General features: G+C 47.4%; 1 protein-coding gene and 1 long non-coding RNA gene across 2 annotated transcripts in view; both read left to right on the top strand.

Annotated features, from left to right (window-relative positions):
• The window catches only part of LOC112225744 (dedicator of cytokinesis protein 7-like), a 31,419-nt gene extending 11,302 nt beyond the window's left edge, over positions 1 to 20,117 (top strand). Inside the window, 34 exon segments of the mRNA XM_042307158.1 lie at positions 186 to 303; positions 1,325 to 1,395; positions 1,511 to 1,649; positions 1,863 to 1,964; positions 2,071 to 2,157; positions 2,308 to 2,539; positions 2,795 to 2,959; positions 3,183 to 3,358; positions 6,566 to 6,667; positions 7,284 to 7,370; positions 7,880 to 7,975; positions 8,226 to 8,366; positions 8,530 to 8,643; positions 8,937 to 9,107; positions 9,251 to 9,390; positions 9,495 to 9,664; positions 10,138 to 10,286; positions 10,664 to 10,846; positions 11,638 to 11,764; positions 11,863 to 11,944; positions 12,119 to 12,350; positions 12,437 to 12,589; positions 12,964 to 13,223; positions 13,640 to 13,659; positions 13,662 to 13,831; positions 13,927 to 14,070; positions 14,277 to 14,423; positions 16,217 to 16,342; positions 16,488 to 16,577; positions 16,742 to 16,978; positions 17,162 to 17,305; positions 17,419 to 17,525; positions 17,663 to 17,842; positions 18,727 to 20,117. Of these exon segments, the coding sequence (XP_042163092.1) occupies positions 186 to 303; positions 1,325 to 1,395; positions 1,511 to 1,649; positions 1,863 to 1,964; positions 2,071 to 2,157; positions 2,308 to 2,539; positions 2,795 to 2,959; positions 3,183 to 3,358; positions 6,566 to 6,667; positions 7,284 to 7,370; positions 7,880 to 7,975; positions 8,226 to 8,366; positions 8,530 to 8,643; positions 8,937 to 9,107; positions 9,251 to 9,390; positions 9,495 to 9,664; positions 10,138 to 10,286; positions 10,664 to 10,846; positions 11,638 to 11,764; positions 11,863 to 11,944; positions 12,119 to 12,350; positions 12,437 to 12,589; positions 12,964 to 13,223; positions 13,640 to 13,659; positions 13,662 to 13,831; positions 13,927 to 14,070; positions 14,277 to 14,423; positions 16,217 to 16,342; positions 16,488 to 16,577; positions 16,742 to 16,978; positions 17,162 to 17,305; positions 17,419 to 17,525; positions 17,663 to 17,842; positions 18,727 to 18,769 (4,705 nt within the window). The 3' untranslated portion in view covers positions 18,770 to 20,117.
• LOC121841067 lies at positions 3,365 to 4,909 on the top strand. The gene is made up of 3 exons (XR_006080098.1): positions 3,365 to 3,504; positions 4,229 to 4,479; positions 4,514 to 4,909. It is a non-coding gene; the product is annotated as an uncharacterized LOC121841067 (long non-coding RNA).
• Positions 20,118 to 20,971: the final 854 nt, after the last annotated feature.

The raw sequence follows: 20,971 nt of genomic DNA, 5'->3' as shown, positions 1-20,971 counted from the left end.
TCCCTGTGGTCCATGCGTTAGTTAGGAGGGAGGATATGTGGGCAGGCAGCCGCAGCGTGTAGGCTAGCTGAGCTGAAACTAGAGTGTAATGACCCCTCTATGCCTTCCGGGTTGTATTATCGAATTCAAATTCACTGACATTTCTTTCTTCTCCCTCATCTTGTCCTCCTCCTCTCCACTTCCAGGAACCTGCTCTATATCTACCCCCAGAGCCTGAACTTCAGCAGTCGGCAGGGCTCAGTCAGGAACATTGCTGTCAAGGTGCAGTTCATGGCAGGAGAGGATCCCAGTTTGGCCATGCCGGTGAGTGATTGGTGGACTGGTGAAGCAGGCCAATCACAAAACAGGAAACCTCTACAGATTTGTAACACAGTGCTCTCAGAACAATAGTGTCCCCCTCACAAAGAAAAACCTGATGCTGTGAAATATGATGTGCCCCACAAGAGTAGGTCACTCTATAAGAATGTCTAGTGTGTTTAACTGAGTTGGGGGTAGGTAACCCTAGTTCCTGTTTTTTGGAAACAGCCAACCTTTTTGATGGTTATAACAAACTGAAGGAGGGTTTTACTGCAGAATTAACTTCCTGTCTAAAAGCTGTGGTGTTGTTCAGTGCAGTGGATTCTTAATCCGATTGGAGCCTTTAGGACACACCCTGATCTAATCTGGGACCCTGGCAACAATGTCCTAATCCATTGAAGGAGCCCTGTGGAGACGTCTAAACAACTATTGGACATATTCCCAGTCCATAAGATGTAAAACAAAACAAAAAATGTCATATTCAATTAATGATGTTTAGAAACCAGCTAATTATAAATGACTTAATCTGGAAGATTTCCAACTGTAATGCTAAGGAACCTTTCATTTAGTGTGACATGTTATTTACATAGCAGTTCTGAGAAGGATTCTGGTCAAATCCTTTATGGACATACAGAGTTACAAAACATTAGGCCATGACAGACTGACCAGGTGAAAGTTTTGATCCCTTATTGATGTCGATTGTGAAATCCACAGTGTAGATGGAGGGGAGGAGACAGGTTAAATATGGATTTTTAGGTTTATAGACAGCTGAGACATGGATTGTGTGTGTGTGTGCCATTCAGAGGGTGAATGGGTAAGACAAAAGATTTAAGTGCCTTTGAACGGAGTATAGTAGCAGGTGCAAGGCACCGGTTTGAGTGTGTCAAGAACTGCAACGCTGCTGGGTTTTTCACGCTCAACAGTTTCCCTTGTGTATCAAGAATGCTCTGAGGGCAAAAGGTGGTACGGGGGGATGTTTTGTACATGGGCATAGATCCAATAAAACTGTCTCCTCTCATCATAATAGGTGATCTTTGGGAAATCCAGCTGTGCTGAGTTCTTCACGGAGGCTTATTCACCCGTCATCTACCATGACAAGTAAGAGCCCGTTCCCTTCCACACCTTTCCTGTTACACTCATCCTCTTTCTCTCTTTCCTCCTCCCCTTCCCTCCTCCCCTTCCCTCTCTCACCTATCTCTCTCTCTCCCCTCAGGTCTCCAGAGTTCTATGAGGAGGTGAAGATGAAGATTCCAGCCAACCTGACGGACAACCACCACCTCCTGTTCACCTTCTACCACATCAGCTGTCAGCCCAAACAGAACACGCCCCTGGAGACCCCCGTGGGATACACCGTGAGTACGCTTCACTGGGACCCAGAGGTTTTTCCACTTACCTGACCAGGGAAAACTATGGACCCAAGTTAGGGTGCCTCCCTACCCATTACATACCTCAGTTACAAGCTACTAATATTTAGGCCTTTGAAACAATAGAAGTGTCATCAGTGATTGGCTGTGTCTTTTATTTATGTGTGATGTAATAATGGGCATTAAATTGTCTGTCCACAGTGGATTCCTCTGATGCAACATGGCCGCCTACGGACCGGTTCCTTCAGTCTGCCCGTCTCTGTGGAGAAACCACCACCCAGCTACTCCGTCCTAACCCCTGACGTAAGTGTGCGAGCACATGCATGCTCAGTTCTCATGAACTCACCAGTTTGTATGCTTGGTCTGTGTGTGGCTGAGTTTTGATGTAGGTAATGTGTGTGTATTGCAGGTGCAGCTTCCAGGCATGAAGTGGGTGGATAATCACAAGCAGGTGTTCAATGTGGAGGTGACAGCTGCCTCCTCAGTTCACACTCAGGTAACTCTCTTTCTCTCGCTCTCTCTCTCTCTCCCTCTCTCTTTCTCTCACTTCTCTCCTCTCTCTCTCTTTACCTCACTTTCTCTAATACTCTAGTCAATGGGATTGTAAATTAAATGAATTACCCCCCCATGTGACTTTGTCTCTTAGGACCCCCACCTGGATAAGTTCTTCACCCTCTGTTACGTCCTGGAGGAGTACTCGTTCCCGTTCCGTCTGAAGGACTGTATCATCAGTGAGGCCAACGTGGAGGGTGAGCTGAAGGCCAGCATGACGGGCCTGCGGGGGGCGCTACTCGACACCTGCGTCCGCTTCCTCCACCAGCTGCTCTCTAAACTCATCCTGCTCATCGTCCACCCGCCCGTCATCGCAGGACAGATCGGTGAGTGGCTTGGCTGACTTTACAGAGGGCAGCCATCTTAGATTGACTCATCCCTCATCGCCCTTTCAAGATCCTCATCTCTCCCGCAGAAACACTCCTGGTCAAATATTTCTCCCAGGTCTAGGATACATTTTTCAAATATTTTATGTCTACGCTCGATTGAGCTTGCCTTGTACAATGTAATAAATGGAACAGTCCCAAAAGTGCAAACCCATGTGTGATCTCTGCCTCTTTTCCCCCATTCCCATCTCTCAGTGAACCTGGGCCGTGCAGCATTCGAGGCCATGTCCCTGCTGATCAACCAGATCCATAAGAACCTGGAGGGGAACCAGGACCAGCATGGCAGGAACAACCTTCTGGCCTCCTACATCCACTACTGCTTCCACCTGCCCACTGCCGAGCCTGCCATGCCCCCTACTGGTGAGGAATGGAACAGCAGACAATGAAGATTCACTGTATCTCCACACCAGCTGTAATGATGTAATCCCAATGCTTTCAAGGAAGAGTATTTTAATCTATCCATGTCTCTGATGTGCTTGGGTGTGATTCATTTAACCTTGTGGTTGGAGAATTCTCACTCAACGACTAAAATGAGCATAAGTGTGTCTTTTGGTATCAATGCCCTCCTCTTCTCCCTGACCAGGGGGTGCCACCCCGGCCTACGAGCTGCCCATCCAGTACGCCACGTTGTCCAGGACAACGGCCCGCCCCAGCACCCTGCACCTGGCCCGCTCCAAGAGCATCAGTAACTCCAACCCTGACCTGGCCAGCACCCCCACGTCACCTGACGAGGAGGTGCAGAGGATCATCGGCAGCAAGGTCAGTTCTACCTCCAATACAAATCAAATGGTATTGATTTGAGTTCTCGCATTGGCTCCTCTCCGGTAATACAGCTATGTTAGACATTGCCTTTTTCCTGTCTAGGCACTGTAAATACAACCTGTTCTGTCCTCTGTCCTGTCTAGGTACTGTAAATACAACCTGTTCTGTCCTCTGTCCTGTCTAGGTACTGTAAATACAACCTGTTCTTTCCTCTGTCCTGTCTAGGTACTGTAAATACAACCTGTTCTGTCCTCTGTCCTGTCTAGGTACTGTAAATACAACCTGTTCTGTCCTCTGTCCTGTCTAGGTACTGTAAATACAACCTGTTCTGTCCTCTGTCCTGTCTAGGTACTGTAAATACAACCTGTTCTGTCCTCTGTCCTGTCTAGGTACTGTAAATACAACCTGTTCTTTCCTCTGTCCTGTCTAGGTACTGTAAATACAACCTGTTCTGTCCTGTCTAGGTACTGTAAATACAACCTGTTCTTTCCTCTGTCCTGTCTAGGTACTGTAAATACAACCTGTTCTTTCCTCTGTCCTGTCTAGGTACTGTAAATACAACCTGTTCTGTCCTCTGTCCTGTCTAGGTACTGTAAATACAACCTGTTCTTTCCTCTGTCCTGTCTAGGTACTGTAAATACAACCTGTTCTTTCCTCTGTCCTGTCTAGGTACTGTAAATACAACCTGTTCTGTCCTCTGTCCTGTCTAGGTACTGTAAATACAACCTGTTCTGTCCTCTGTCCTGTCTAGGTACTGTAAATACAACCTGTTCTTTCCTCTGTCCTGTCTAGGTACTGTAAATACAACCTGTTCTGTCCTCTGTCCTGTCTAGGTACTGTAAATACAACCTGTTCTGTCCTGTCTAGGTACTGTAAATACAACCTGTTCTGTCCTCTGTCTTGGGTGTTTGTTGGTTGTATTTACTGTAAATACAACCTGTTCTGGACTGTCTAGGTACTGTAAATACAACCTGTTATGTCTTCTGTCCTGTTTAGGTACTGTAAATACAACCTGTTATGTCTTTGTCCTGTTTAGGTACTGTAAATACAACCTGTTCTTTCCTCTGTCCTGTCTAGGTACTGTAAATACAACCTGTTCTGTCCTCTGTCCTGTCTAGGTACTGTAAATACAACCTGTTCTGTCCTGTCTAGGTACTGTAAATACAACCTGTTCTGTCCTCTGTCTTGGGTGTTTGTTGGTTGTATTTACTGTGAATACAACCTGTTCTGTCCTCTGTCTTGGGTGTTTGTTGGTTGTATTTACTGTAAATACAACCTGTTCTGGACTGTCTAGGTACTGTAAATACAACCTGTTCTGTCCTCTGTCCTGTTTAGGTACTGTAAATACATGTTCTGTCCTCTGTCCTGTCGAGGTACTGTAAATACAACTTGTTCTGTCCTGTCTAGGTACTGTAAATACAGCCTATTCTGTCCTGTCTAGGTACTGTAAATACAGCCTGTTCTGTCCTGTCTAGGTACTGTAAATACAACTTGTTCTGTCCTGTCTAGGTACTGTAAATACAGCCTGTTCTGTCCTGTCTAGGTACTGTAAATTTGTTCTGTCCTGTCTAGGTACTGTAAATACAGCCTGTCCTGTCTAGGTACTGTAAATACAGCCTGTTCTGTCTAGGTACTGTACAGCCTGTCCTGTTAGGTACTGTAAATACATGTTCTGCCTGTCCTGTCTAGGTACTGTAAATACAACTTGCCTGTCCTGTCTAGGTACTGTAAATACAGCCTGTTCTGTCCTGTCTAGGTACTGTAAATACAGCCTGTTCTGTCCTGTCTAGGTACTGTAAATACAGCCTGTTCTGTCATGTCTAGGTACTGTGAATACAACCTGTTCTGTCCTCTGTCTTGGGTGTTTGTTGGTTGTATTTACTGTAAATACAACCTGTTCTGGACTGTCTAGGTACTGTAAATACAACCTGTTCTGTCCTCTGTCCTGTTTAGGTACTGTAAATACATGTTCTGTCCTCTGTCCTGTTTAGGTACTGTAAATACATGTTCTGTCCTCTGTCCTGTCGAGGTACTGTAAATACAACTTGTCCTGTCTAGGTACTGTAAATACAGCCTATTCTGTCCTGTCTAGGTACTGTAAATACAACTTGTTCTGTCCTGTCTAGGTACTGTAAATACAGCCTGTCCTGTCTAGGTACTGTAAATACAGCCTGTCCTGTCTAGGTACTGTAAATACAGCCTGTCCTGTCTAGGTACTGTAAATACAGCCTGTCCTGTCTAGGTACTGTAAATACAGCCTGTCCTGTCTAGGTACTGTAAATACAGCCTGTCCTGTCTAGGTACTGTAAATACAGCCTGTCCTGTCTAGGTACTGTAAATACAGCCTGTTCTGTCCTGTCTAGGTACTGTAAATAAAACCTGTTCTGTCCTGTCTAGGTACTGTAAATAAAACCTGTTCTGTCCTGTCTAGGTACTGTAAATACAACCTGTCCTGTCTAGGTACTGTAAATACAACCTGTCCTGTCTAGGTACTGTAAATACAGCCTGACCTGTCCTGTCTAGGTACTGTAAATACAACCTGTCCTGTCTAGGCACTGTAAATACAACCTGTCCTGTCTAGGCACTGTAAATACAACCTGTCCTGTCTAGGTACTGTAAATACAACCTGTCCTGTCTAGGCACTGTAAATACAACCTGTTCCGTTTCTTCTCTAGTTGGGGAAGTAAAGGCACTATGTGACGAACTCCTGAATATGTTATCTGTGTGCTTATGATAGTGTTGCTGCCTCTTCTAGTCTAAACATAGACACTTTCTCAAATTGGGGTTAAATGGCATTGTGGCTGTTTAAATGTACGCGGAATGTCTGTCCGATGTGTTTCCTGTGAATAAACATACAACCAGACTCCCCTCGTCCTCCTGTAGTGGCCCTCCAGTGTCGTATCTTGATATGCATGCCTGTGATTCCTGTCTGTCTGTGCCAATGGTTGGTTGATTCCACCGCTGTTGTCAATTATGCAATCATGTGATGTGCCTATGTCTGTCTGGCCCTCTGTGTTCTATCCCTTGCTACCCCCCCCCCTCCCTCCTCTCTCTCTCTCTCTCTCTCTCGCTCTCTCTTTCTCATTTGACCCTAGTCTCCACCCCTCCTTCCCACCCTCCCTAACCTTCCTTCGCTCCCTCTCTCCCCCATGGCCTGTGGCTGCCTGTGTGTCGGTGTGGTGGCTGATGTGATATGATGTTCAGGGGATAGACCGCTCCCACTCCTGGGTAAACTCTGCTTATGCCCCTGGGGGCTCCAGAGCTGTGCTACGCCGGAACCCCAACTTCACCTGTGAGCTCAAGCAGGTGCCAACAACCCTCCTTCCCTACCTTCAACTACCTACCTACCCCTCCACCATGGGTGCCGGTTCATTCAGTAACGAGAATTGTTTATAACGTTGCAGAGAGAAATACAATGACTAGAGCGGACATGGTTCCCTATTCTACACGAGCCAATGGCGTCTGTTCTACCCGATACATTTCTATCTGAACATTCTGTAACGCTTTGGCCACCAGAACAAACCCCATGTTCACCCCGTACCCAACAAACACTCTCCTCGCTGCCCTTCCCTCCTCCACTCCTATGTGGCTGCTGCGCTGTGTGTTTGTCTACGGTCCGTTTTGTCAGCTGTCTGTCTGTCATTGGTCTGTTCCTTTTCGCCCTCCTTGGCTAAGCTCGACTCAGCCTCGTTATTCACAATGATGCTTTTCATTAGGATCACATTTCATCCTACCAACCGCATGGGACATCTGAACCTCAATTTGCACTAACGTCAGTTATATCCAAGCTAGTCAATTGAGTCCAGGAAGTCCTCTAGCCATCCATCACATTTCTTGTATTTTTCATTCATCTTTTTCCACCTTGCTGACTCCTGCTCTTTGTCTTCATCACTGTGTTTCCATCGCTCCGCTACTCTGTCAGGCAAGTGATCGTGGCTGCAATCGCATGTCTGCCTTTGTGGACAGCGCCACCTTCTGTTCAGCTCCAACAAGACAGATTGCCAAGAAGGTACCGTTGTCATACACTGTCTAAAACACGATATTAACACCCTTGTCCGTCCTCATCCATGCTGTGTTTGTCAGAATGTGTAACACACACACACAGGTGCTTATCAGTTCATATTGTAAGTGTGTGTGTCTCTGTGTGTGTGTGTGTGTGTGAGAGAGCGAGATAAGTAGTTGTTTAATGCATCAGCTTTTGAATGTTGACACAGTCATCAAAGCCAGGTATGAGTAAAGTTCGTTATCTGGGATCTCCCAGAATAAGCCTACATTATAAGACCTGTTAGTGTTCTACAATATTAGTGTTAACACTGTGTGTTTGTTAGCAGACAGACAGCCCCTACCTTTTTATGAGAGATTGTATGGTACTGGTGTTAGCTCAGTATTTTCACACGTTCACATTTTTACCTGGGTATTTCAGCTAGCTTTTCCTGCGTTAGCCACTGTGTTGCTAACCGTGGTGTACTGCGCTCTGCCTGGGTGTTTCTCTCTGACCCTGTTCACTTCCTGGTGTAGCTGCTCCATGAGGAGCTGGCACTACAGTGGGTGGTGAGCACCAGCACAGTGAGGGAGGCAGCACTGCAACAGGCCTGGTTCTTCTTCCAGCTCATGGTACGTATCTGAATGATGAGGATGATGACTGTTGTGTCTTGCATGGCATCGTTCATGAGATCTTGATCTTACTCACTCGTCCTCATCACACAGGCCTTTTATGGATTTCTGTAAATCAAGAAACAGTTGGTCAAATTTGTCATTCAGAGAAAAGCGTGAAGGAATGTGATGTTTTACATAGCCAGTGTTCATTTGAAGAATTAGATACAATCCGTGATCCCTCTTTTCCTCCCTCCTTCTCCTCTCCCAGACGAAGAGTATGTCCCACCACCTGTTCCTGTCCTCCCGGATAGACCTTCCCAGACGCCAGCGCTTCCCAGACCGCTTTGTGGATGACATCGCTGCTCTAGTGGGGGCTATCAGTGCTGATGTAGCAGGGCGATACCACAAGGTACAGTGGCCACAACCCAAGGGCCATTAGAACGGAATTGCAGAGCGTAGGAGTCACGTTTCCCTTTTTTAGGGAATACAAAGTATAACTTCTGTCCTTTTTAACCCTTCCCATATTCTCTAATCATGGACTTTCTCTCCCTCCTTCCCTGTCTCTCTCTCAGGATGTGGAGCTTGTGGAGAGGTTGAACAGCAGTCTGGCCTTCTTCCTGAATGACCTGCTGTCTCTCATGGACCGTGGCTTTGTCTTCAACCTCATCCGCTCCTACTACAAACAGGTATACACACACACACAGGTCCTGTCATCTGCTCCAACGATAAACACAGACACCCACTCACCCACTCTCAGACAGTGAGTGTCTGGTTCTACTACAAAAAGGCACGTACGAACATGAATATAGACAGTGTCACTATTCTGCCACAATACAAGGCAGTATTTACACCCACTGTCAGTCATCACAAATGACAAACATACATGACATCATTTGCTTTTACTGCAACCCGTCCCTGAATCCGTTGTCTTACACATACCTGAACCATATGTCTCTCTGTGTGTGTCTGTGTCTGTCAGATTGCCAACAAGTTCCACACAGCCCAGAACCCCAGCTCTCTGACTGCTCTGAGAATGGACTTCACCCGCATTGTGTGCAGCCATGAGCACTACGTCACCCTCAACCTACCATGCTCCACCCTCAGCCCCCCCGCCTCGCCCTCCCCCTCCACCTCCTCCACCACCTCCCAGGTAGCTCCATTCATTACTAGGCAACACAGTGATCTTGACCAAGGGCCAACTTTGTCATCTGCTGACATCTGTAGTAATACTCTTGCTAGAAAGTCCTTCCTCTCCCTCCTCTCACCATCCATCCATCTCCCTCCCTCTCTCAGGGTTCAGCGTTCTCCAGTATGCACCAGGACCAGGGTGTGGCCAGTATGTTTGAGCTCTCCGTCCCCTTCAGACAGCAACACTTCCTGTCTGGCCTGCTGCTGACTGAACTATCCCTCATCCTGGAGCCTGATGGGGAGGGGTGAGGAGGCTTCACACACACAAGCTTACATACACACACACAATTAGACGCACACACACAATTAGACGCACACGGCACGTACTGACTCATTCAGTCTTCCCCAGGGTGTTTTTCCTGCATAAGAAGGCCATCAGTGCAGTCCACTCTCTGATGTGCAGTCATGATGCGGACCCTCGCTACACGGACCCCCAGGTGCGAACCCACATCGCCCAGCTCTACCTGCCCCTCATCCCCATCGTCATGGACACCCTGCCCCAGCTCCATGACTTCACAGGTGAGAAGGACACTCTGTACGTCAGGGGTCGGCAACAAGCTGACCACGTGCCAAAAATGTCCCAAGTTTTTGGGGGGTTGTAAAAAACATTTTTTTTAAAGACTGTCCAATCACCAGGAATGAATTTAGGAAGTATTCCCACAAATAAAAAAGAGATATGTCTCAATATAATCAAGGTATGAAATTATTGTTATTCTCAAATACAATCTTTTTTTGGGCTTAGTTGTGGTCAATTTGCAGTGTATAAATTATTATAATTATGTTATGGCCCCCCAACCATCCGCTCCGACAAAAATCGTCCTGCAGCCTAATCTAGTTGCCTACCCCTGCTGTAGGTTAACCAGCATCATCTTCCTCTTCTCTGACCATGTGGCGTTGTGTTTAAACCCTGATTGGAGGTGGGAGATTGCATGTTAGTCACTCTCACTTAGGTTGATAGAATCAGCAGTATGTTTTGTTCCTGTGTTTGTCAGACACTTCTCCCGCCCGGGGCCGCCACGCCCCCGCTATGCAAGACGACGGAGACCCAGACAACGGAACCATCAGTCAGTCTGTCGCCATGGCGATCGCTGGCTCCCCGCTGCCGCATGCCAAAGCCCCCAACTTCACCATGCCCACGGTGGTGAGTAATGAGAACCCATCAACCCCCCTCTGAGGTGTGGGGCTTACTGCTTATCTCAGGCATTTTTAGTAACTCCAGTAACCCTGGTAACGATTGAACTTATTTTCCCCTCCCCTGTTATTGAGATCCTTTGTAGTACACTTCCACACTAAGGTACAGTACCAGCATGGGGCAAATCCACAACACCAGAGGGGGTACAGCATGCCTTCTAATGACAGCCTCCATACTGAACTACCCCTCACTACCTGTAGATGGCTCACTGCTCATGAGCTCCTCTGACACTCTTTCTCATCCACATAGTTTGCAAAGTGACGTGGTTTCAAAGTGACATCAGGGAACACTCCTAGCCCTAATGTGGGTGTTCATCTCCCTCCCAGGCTGGTCGTCAGTGCAGCTCTCTGTCGGCAGAGTGCAGTAGGACTCTGCTAGTGTCTTTCCTGTGGGTCCTGAAGAATGCAGACGCTGCGCTGCTGGAGAGCTGGGTGTCAGACCTCTCTGTGCTGCAGATCAACAGGCTGCTAGACCTGCTGCACCTCTCGGTGTCCTGCTTCGAGTACAAGGTAGGCACCACTTCTGTCCCCCCTCACTGATCAGACTTGCTGCACCTCTCGGTGTCCTGCTTCGAGTACAAGGTAGGCACCACTTCTGTCCCCCCTCACTGATCAGACCTGCTGCACCTCTCGGTGTCCTGCTTCGAGTACAAGGTAGGCACCACTTCTGTCCCCCTCACTGATCAGACCTGCTGCACCCTCGGTGTCCACTGAGTACAAGGTAGGCACCACTTCTGTCCCCCTCGCTGATCAGACCTGCTGCACCTCTCGGTGTCCTGCTTCGAGTACAAGGTAGGCACCACTTCTGTCCCCCTCACTGATCAGACTTGCTGCACCTCTCGGTGTCCTGCTTCGAGTACAAGGTAGGCACCACTTCTGTCCCCCTCACTGATCAGACCTGCTGCACCTCTCGGTGTCCTGCTTCGAGTACAAGGTAGGCACCACTTCTGTCCCCCTCCCTGATCAGACCTGCTGCACCTCTCGGTGTCCCTTCGAGTACAAGGTAGGCACCACTTCTGTCCCCCACACTGATCAGACCTGCTGCACCTCTCGGTGTCCTGCTTCGAGGTGTCCTGTACAAGTACAAGGTAGGCACCACTTCTGTCCCCCCACACTGATCAGACCTGCTGCACCTCTCGGTGTCCTGCTTCGAGTACAAGGTAGGCACCACTTCTGTCCCCCCTCACTGATCAGACCGCTGCACCTCTCGTCCTTCACCTGTTACCCCTGTTGGACTCTGAGACCTGAATACCTCCTATTATAACTGTTCTGACTGTTCCATCTCTGATTGGTTGTCCCAGGGGAAGAAGGCTCTGGAGCGTATCAACAGCCTGACGTTTAAGAAGTCTCAGGACATGAAGGCTCGTCTAGAGGAGGCCATACTGGGAACCATCGGAGCCCGACAGGAGATGGTCCGTCGCTGCAGAGGTACCAGCACCGGATGGGCCATCATAGTTTGAGATTTTTCTACATGCAATGTTCCTTTGGGGTTGTTACAAGTGTCCGTATGCTTTGTTTTTGTTCAGAGCGGAGTCCATATGGCAATGAGAATGTCAGATGGCGGAAGAACGTCACTCACTGGAGACAGAACACCGACCGAGTCGACAAGTAGGTCCCCGCCATATGCACAGATTAATGCCGAGGTAGACCAATGACTCGATAGAACTTGTCATCAACGGTCTGTTCAGTATTTGTGTAGTTGGACCCTGAGGCACGTTGTATAGCGAAGTTTGTACGGATTTGTGTGTGTCTGAGGGTTTGTAAAACCCTGTTTCGTTGCAGAACTAAGACGGAGACGGAGCAGGAGTCCGTGGTGGATGGAAACCTGGCCACTGAAGCCTCTCTGGTCGTCCTGGACATGCTGGAGATCATAGTGAAGACTGTGCTGGCGTCGGAGCTGAAGGAGAGTGTTTTGGGCGGGGTGTTGAGAGTCCTCCTCCACAGCATGGCAGGGAGTCAGAGTGCCTTCTTCCTGCAGCACTGCTTCACTACACAGAGGGGACTGGTCTTCAAGGTGTGTGTGTTTGCACCCGTATGTTAGTTACACACACAAAGTCTTTGTGTGTGTGTGTGGATTAAGTGTTGTGTGTGTGTGTGTAGTTCCCAGAGATGCTGTTTGAGGAGGACACAGAGCTGTGTGCTGACCTGTGTCTGCGTCTGCTCCGCCACTGCAGCAGCAGTGTGGGCTCTGTCCGGAGTCAAGCCTCCGCCTCCCTCTACCTGCTAATGAGGCAGAACTTTGAGATCGGCAACGTGAGTCTCACTCATACAGAAGAAGCGTGTCATAGCCCGGAAAGACAAAACTGCATTCACACTCCGTTTAACTGTTATGAAGTGAAACAATAAGTGAAAGGAAGCGTGAATTCAGTTTGGATTTCCAGGCTAAGATCTTCCCACAATAATACAAATCAAATCCCGTATATTTGTCCTGTGCACAGGATACAGGTGGTGTATACGTTATAATGAAATGCTTACTTGCAGGTTCACCTGTCAACAATGCAATAAGAATAGAAGTATAGATGGTTCCAGTTCAGTCTCAACACCATCAACTGACATGTTGTGGAATTCTGTATTGGTCACATCCCTTCTGTAGTCTTGAGTATTGACTCATCCTCTCTCTGGTGTAGAACTTTGCCCGGGTGAAGATGCAGGTCACCATGTCCCTGTCCTCCCTGGTGGGGACATCTCAGAACTTCAACGAGGAGCACCTCCGACGTTCCCTAAAAACCATCCTGACCTACGCAGAGGAGGACCTGGAGCTACGGGACTCCCCGTTCCCAGAACAGGTCCAGGATCTGGTCTTCAATCTGCACATGATTCTGACTGACACAGTCAAGATGAAGGAGCACCAGCAGGACCCTGAGATGCTCATTGATCTCATGTACAGGTATTACACATACAACAGCTGTCTCATCGACACAACTATTTTCTCTCAAACACATTCACATCCACAAACTCAGTAAAGAGAAATCAAAGGGAAAGGGGGATACCAAGTCAGTACAACTGAATGCCTTCAACTGAAATATGTCTTCTGCATTTAACCCAACCCCTCTGAATCAGGGAGGTGCAGGGGGGCTGCCATAATCAACATCCACGTCTTCAGCTCCCGGGGAACAGTGGGTTAACTGCCTTGCTCAGGGGCAGAACGACAGATTTTTACCTTGTCAGCTCGGGATTCGATCCAGCAACCTTTCGGGTTACTGGCCCAACGCTCTAACCACTAGGCTACCTGCCGCCCCGGCTTGGATTGCATTAGCTATTTTACCGCCCTGATTTTCTGTCTTTCCCCACCCCCACCCCCAGGATCGCTAAGGGCTACCAGAACTCCCTGACCTGCGCCTGACGTGGCTGCAGAACATGGCGGGGAAGCACTCGGAGAGAGGGAACCACGCGGAGGCAGCCCACTGCCTGGTGCACAGCGCCGCCCTGGTGGCAGAGTACCTCAACATGCTGGAGGACTGCCGCTACCTGCCCATTGGCTGTGTCACCTTCCAGGTCAGGAGTGTGTGTGTGTGTGTTTTCCTGTCCATTTATAGTATACCTCAAAACCTTAGTCTTTTCCTGACTGTTATGTCCCTTACCTGCTGTAGCACATCTCATCTAATGTTCTGGAGGAGTCAGCGGTGTCTGATGACATCCTGTCCCCGGAGGAGGAGGGTATCTGTGCGGGGAAGTACTTCAGCGAGGTGGGGCTGGTGGGGCTGCTGGAGCAAGCTGCAACCTCCTTCCACATGGTATTACTCAGATCGTCTTGGCATTGAGATGTCCTTAAATACGTGATGAATAACTTTTGAATCTTGCCTTACCACCTAGTAAATAGTCAGTGCTATATGTTCACATTGAGAAAACCAGGTTTTGGTCATGTATATATGAATTGTAGTATGCTGTAGGTAGACTTCTCACTGTCCTCTCACTGTTTCATACTGTATCTCCCCGGCAGGCTTCCATGTACGAGGCCATCAACGAGGTGTATAAGATCCTTCTCCCGGTCCACGAGGCCAACAGAGACTTCAAGAAGCTGGCTACTGTCCATGGAAAGTTGCAGGACGCCTTTAACAAAATCTACAACCAGAGTTCTGGATGGGAGGTAAAGTAAATGAAATATGCTGTTTGTTTGTGTAACTTAACGAATATTGAGTTTATTTAAGCAATAAGGCACGCTGCGGTATGGTATATGGTCAATATACCACGGCAAAGGGCTGTTCTTATGCGCGACTGCCTGGATACAGCCCTTAGCCGTGGTATATTGGCCATATACCACAAACTCTGAGGTGCCTTATTGCTATTATAATATGGTTACCAATGTAATTAAAGCAGTAAAAATGCATGTTTTGTCATACCCATGGTATTGGGTCTGATATACCACAGCTGTCAGCCAATCAGCATTCAGGGCTCAAACCACCCAGTTTATAAATGCATTTAAACAATAATATTTGATTTCTCTTCCCTGTGGTTTCCCTGCCTTTCCTGTCTTTTCTGGATGATGTTTCCTAACTGGTGAGTGAAATGTAATAAAACTCTCCCCGACACTTTTTCAAACCACAGTATTGCATTCACACTTTCACACACTTAACCAATACATAGTTGCGTAAAACAGTTGCACAAGATTGACTGGCTCCAACTCTCTGGGGCGTATTTACTGGTTGCTGTGGTAGCATATGGTTTCAATGTTTTAACTAGGGCTCTAAATTAAAAAATGTATTTGGTAGCACTGATGTTCCTAGGGAAGGGTACCAAAAAAGTTCTGCAACATTGAAGGTCCAAAAGAACACAGTGGCTCCATCATTCTTAAGTGGAAGAAGTTTGGAACCACCAAGACTCTTCCTATAGCTGGCCACCCGGCAAAACTGAGCAATTGGGGGAGAAGGGCTTTGGTCAGGGAGGTGACCAAGAACCCGATGGTCACTCTAACAGAGCTCCAGAGTTCCTCTGTGGAGATGGGAGAACCTTCCAGAAGGACAGCCATCTCTGCAACATGCTACTTTATTGAAGAGTGGCCAGATAAAAGCCACTCTTCAGTAAAAGCCACATGATAGCCCGCTTGGAGTTTGTAGAAAGGCACCTAAAGACTCTCAGACCATCAGAAACAAGATTCTCTGGTCTGATGAACTCTTTGGCCTGAATGCCAAGCATCACGTTTGGAGGAAACCTGGCACAATCCCTACGGTGAATCATGGTGGTGGCAGCATCACGCCGTGGGGATGTTTTTCAGCTGCTGGGATTGGGAGACGAGTCATGATCGAGGCAAAGATGAACGGAGCAAAGTACAGAGAGCTCCTTGATGAAAACCTGCTCCAGAGCGCTCAGGACCTCAGAATGGGGTGAAGGTTCACTTTCCAACAGGACAACGACCCTAAACACACAGCCAAGACAACACAGGAGTGGCTTCAGGATGAGTCTCTGAATGTCCATGAGTGGCCCAGCCAGAGCCCGGACTTGAACCCAATCGAACATCTCTGGACAGACATGAAAATAACTGTGCAGCGATGCTCCCCATCCAACCTGACAGAGCTAGGGAGGATCTGCAGAGAAGAATGGGAGAAACTCCCCTAATATAGCTGTGCCTATCTTGTAACGTCATACCCAAGTCTCATTATGGGGTATTGTATGTAGATTTGAGGGGGAAAATCTATTTAATCAATTTTAACACTGTAATGTAACAAAATGTGGAAAAAGTTAAGGGGTCTGAATAATTTACGAAGGCACCCCCAAATTAAAACTTCAAGTCGCACAGCAAAATATGTTGTCGCATATGGAGCCCTGGTTGTAACATGTCAATTTAGGACAACTTCGACTAAGTGACTGAAAGTAATCTCTGTTTTCCTGTTCTTCCCCCTCCCCCCTCTCTCTGTCTTTCATGCCCCCCTCTATAGTGTGTAGAGGATGTTTGGGACCTACTTCCGGGTGGGCTTCTACGGCTGTCGCTTTGGGGACCTGGATGAGCAGGAGTTTGTGTACAAGGAGCCCTCTATCACCAAGCTGGCTGAGATCTCCTACAGACTAGAGGTACGGTCTGAGGAGAATGAGGAGGACAAGAAAATAATCATTTATACTACACCCAAACACGTCAGTGATCACTTCTGTAACTCACTGGATCATGTGTTTATAAGCTGATACCAGTCTTTTGAATGTCTCTCTACGTCTTGTTCAGGAGTTCTATGCTGAGCGGTTTGGAGATGATGTGGTGGAGATTATCAAGGACTCCAACCATGTGGACAAGAACAAGCTGGACCCCAATAAGGTATAAGGCCCAAAGTCTCAGAAAGAGAAACGACTGAAGGTTTGGGTTGCGGTTTTCACATGGGGACGTGAGGAATGACACCGTTGTACTGATCTATGTGTTGTATATCTGCGTGGCTCTCAGGCCTACCTCCAGTGCTAATATATGTGTTGTATGTCTGTCAGGCCTACCTCCAGATCACCTATGTGGAGCCCTTCTTCGACACCTACGAGCTGAAGGAGAGGATCACCTACTTCGACAAGAACTACAACCTGCGCACCTTCATGTACTGCACCCCCTTCACCTTGGACGGGCGCGCCCACGGGGACCTGCACGAGCAGTACAAACGCAAGTCCATCCTCACCACGTCCCACGCTTTCCCTTACATCAAGACACGCGTCAACGTCATCCACAAAGAGGAGGTGGGTCACTGTGTACATGTATGACTAGTGTGAAACATGGTGAGCACTGTGAACAGTGAAGGGATTTATATTTAGCAGTGTTTTTCCAGCTGCTCATAGAGCTTTACAGTCCATAACAGTAGCTTAATCCACTAGCAGTGAAGCAGTGCTCACGATCATGTCGCTGTCCCCTCTTCTCTCCAGATCATCCTGGTGCCCATGGAGGTGGCTATAGAGGACATGCAGAAGAAGACCCAGGAGCTGGCCTTCGCTACCCACCAGGAGCCTGCCGACGCCAAGATGCTGCAGATGGTGCTGCAGGGCTCTGTGGGCACTACTGTCAACCAGGTACTGTGTGTGTTGAGTAATATCCCTTTGTGTGTTTGACATGTTGGAGTGTGTATGTAACCCTCTCTCTTACTCGCTCTCTCTCTCTCGCTCCCTCTGTCTCTCGTATGCAGGGCCCTCTAGAGGTTGCCCAGGTCTTTCTCTCTGACATTCCTGATGACCCCAAGCTGTACCGTCATCACAACAAACTACGCCTCTGCTTTAAAGACTTCACTAAGAGGTGATGACACCTTACAAAGCCTGTACATGGACTAGACAGTATGACACACACACACACACACACACACACACACACGGTTCAATAACCCAGTGAACAGACTTTGACTCCTTGTGTGTGTGTTCCTTCCTCTCCTGCAGGTGTGAGGATGCCCTGAGGAAGAACAAGACTCTGATTGGTCCAGACCAGAAAGAGTACCACAAGGAAATGGAGAGGAACTACAATAAGCTGAAAGAGTCTCTGGGACCTCTCATCACCCGCAAGATCCCCCAGCTCTACAGGACACTGCCGGCTGCAGGACTTCAGTCTGCTACACAAAGGTTACAAATCAAATCTTATTGGTCACGTGCACATATTTAGCAGATGTTATTGCGGGTGTAACGAAATGCTTGTTTTCCTAGCTCCAACAGTGCAGTAGGATCTAACAATTCACAACAATACACACAAGTCTAAAAGGCAAAGAATGGAATTAAGAAAATGTAAATATTAGGATGAGCAATGTCTGAGTGGCATTGACTAAAATACAGTAGAATACAGTATATACATATAAGATGAGTAAAACAGTAAGTAAACATTCTTAAAGTGACCAGTGATTCCATATCTATGTACAAGGAACTGGATTCACACACTTATGGACACACACACTCATAATACACAGACACACCGCGCACACGCACACAACATGAGTGCATCCAGCTCTACAGAGCACTGACATCAGCCTTCACAATAGTAACTGGACACCGTCTAACACACACACAGATGCAAACACACACGCTGTGAGCTAATCCATTTGATCACCCCACTGCCAGCCTCTGCTTTGAAAAACACCGTAGAAACTCGACACTTTACATACGCGTAGTCACACAAACATGCATCACGCCCCACTGAGTACCACTAGTAGGACCCCGTCATCCACACACAATGCAGCTGCTGCTTCAATCATCTCAGCAGATCTGTTTTGCAAAGCGTCCGGCACATTGTTGGTTGGTTTCTGACTGTGTGTTTGTGGAGCAGCTGCGTGTCTTATGGGAGGGCTGGAGGATTTCTAATCACAGCCAGATACAGCACAGCCACACCTGCCAGAACACAAAATCACATACACCAAACCAGCAATTAAGAGGCTCCTTCATCCACACATTGCAAAAACCCCTCATCCAGATAGCAGCATTTTAATCTGTCTTTTGATCTTTTTATGTCTTCACAGAAATTCCTTCAGTAGGTCCAGTCTCCGTAGGGGGGACTGTTGAAAGCACAGCAGACCTCGTCAACGGAGAGGAAACCGAGAGCTTGAGACATACTCTTGATTTCAGCTGGTCTGTCTGTCTCCCCCACCCCTTCACACACCAACAGTCTATCCTCAACACTCACACCATCCTCCTCCATCTCCCTAGCTTGTTATTCCAACCCCCCCCTCTGTCTCTCACACTCTTATAGGAAAAGCTCCCTCTGTTTATACTGGAAGTTTATCTGCACTGTAAACATAGTCGTTTGGACCATCTCTCTTTGTCCTGGGCATTTACAGAGACCAGCTTTCAGGAGGAGTCTCTCTGCATTGAGGAGGACCCAGAATGATGCCTCTCCCTCTCTGTTCATCTGCGCTCAGTTTAAATGTAGCTTTTCCTGAACTGGAGAATCCAAAACAGCTCCTAGGTGCTTCCCTAATTGTGTGTTTGTTTTGGGCCACGTTTGAATGTGTGCGCTTGGAAGTTTGTGTTTGACTGTGTGTCTTGCCCCGACTGCACAGGATATAGGCTTCTTTCCATTTGCTTGTGTATGTGTCATGTTTGCTGTGGACGGGCCTGGGTGGTTACACTGTGTGGTCTAGCAGGCCTGTTTCGTGGCCTTAGTGAATTTGTGTGTGATTTATTTTTTTGGTGGGGGACCAGTTGCTGCCAGACGTAGTCATTAAATGTTCCCGGGGAGTCGTTCTGTAACCAACGATCCTCATACCAAATAACTGACATTCTTTCACTACTGACTTCTCCCTTTCATACACCCTGTATCAGGACAGGAATTCATTATGAAGAAGTATGACATTTTGATCATTAGAGGCCCACCTGCTCTAGATCAACATACAATGAACACATTGTAGGTTGGAGAGATGTGGCTTTGGGAAGAGAGGGAGCCTTACAAATGGTCTCTGGTGACACTGTGAAATGTTATTTTTTTTACTGCACTGACCAAAAACACTGTCACATCACTGATGTTCACATGGTGAGCACTGCTAGACTGGCAGTGACATTTTCTCTCTCGCTCTCTCTCTCTCGCTCTCTCTCTGTGTGTGTGTGTTGACAAACACTCCACATGTTCTGGAATGAATCTTCAACCCTGTGGTTGGTGGAAACATGTAATGTAGGTTTTTTTTTAAACTACTGTATTGGACTGCGTTTCCTTTATTGTATTGCACTATACTGTATTCACACTGCCGCACCTACGTACCAACGTCTGTAACTACTGTATTTCCTCTGTTTATTGTATTTTCACAAGGCTTGTCTAAAACTGCATTTTTTTTTACCAGTCAGGAAAATAACTACTTTTTTTATTTATTCACTTTTCTTTTTTTTTGTACTGCTTTCTATTAAAATGTTCTCTCAATCTTAAGTCTGCTTTTATCAGTGCTGATTAATATACAATGTATTGGGAAAGTATTCAGACCCCTTGACTTTTTCCACCATTTGTTACATTACAGCCTTGTTCTAAAAGAGATCAAATGAGTTTTTTTCCCTTTTCAACCTATACACAATACCTCATAATGACAAAGAAAAAATGGTTTTGATCCATTTTTGCAAATGTATCAAATAAAAAAAACCTGGAAATATGAGATTTACATAAGTATTCAGATCCTTTACTCAGTACTTTGTTGAAGCACCTTTGGCAGCAATTACAGCCTTGAGTCTTGGATATGACAGTATAAGCTTGGCACACCTGTATTGCAGATCCTCTCAAAGCTCTGTCAGGTTGGATGGGGAGCGTTGCTACACAGCTATTATCAGGTCTCTTCAGAGATGTTCGATCGGGTTCAAATCCAGGTTCTGGCTGGGACACTCGAGGACATTGAGACTTGTCCCGAACCCACCCTTGCGTTCTCCTGTTGGAAGGTGAACCCTCACCCCAGTCTGAGGTCCTGAGTGCGCTGAAGCAGGTTTTCATCAAGGATGTCTCTGTATTTTGCTCCGTTCATCTTTCCCTCGATCCTGACTAGTGTCCCAGTCCCTGCCGCTGAAAAACATCCCCATAGCATGATGCTGCCACCACCATGCTTCACCGTAGGGATGGTGCCAGGTTTCCTCCAGATGTGCCGCTTGATATTCAGGCTAAAGAGTCAAATATTGGTTTCATCAAACCAGAGCATCTTGTGTCTCATGGTCTGAGAGTCTTTAGGTGCCTTTTGGCAAACTCCAAGCGGGCTGTCGTGTGCCTTTTACTGAGGAGTGGATTCCGTCTGGCCA

The sequence above is a fragment of the Oncorhynchus tshawytscha genome, linkage group LG27 (assembly GCF_018296145.1).
Source record: "Oncorhynchus tshawytscha isolate Ot180627B linkage group LG27, Otsh_v2.0, whole genome shotgun sequence".
Classification (NCBI taxonomy): domain Eukaryota; kingdom Metazoa; phylum Chordata; class Actinopteri; order Salmoniformes; family Salmonidae; genus Oncorhynchus; species Oncorhynchus tshawytscha.
This window is presented reverse-complemented; position numbering and strand designations above follow the sequence as displayed.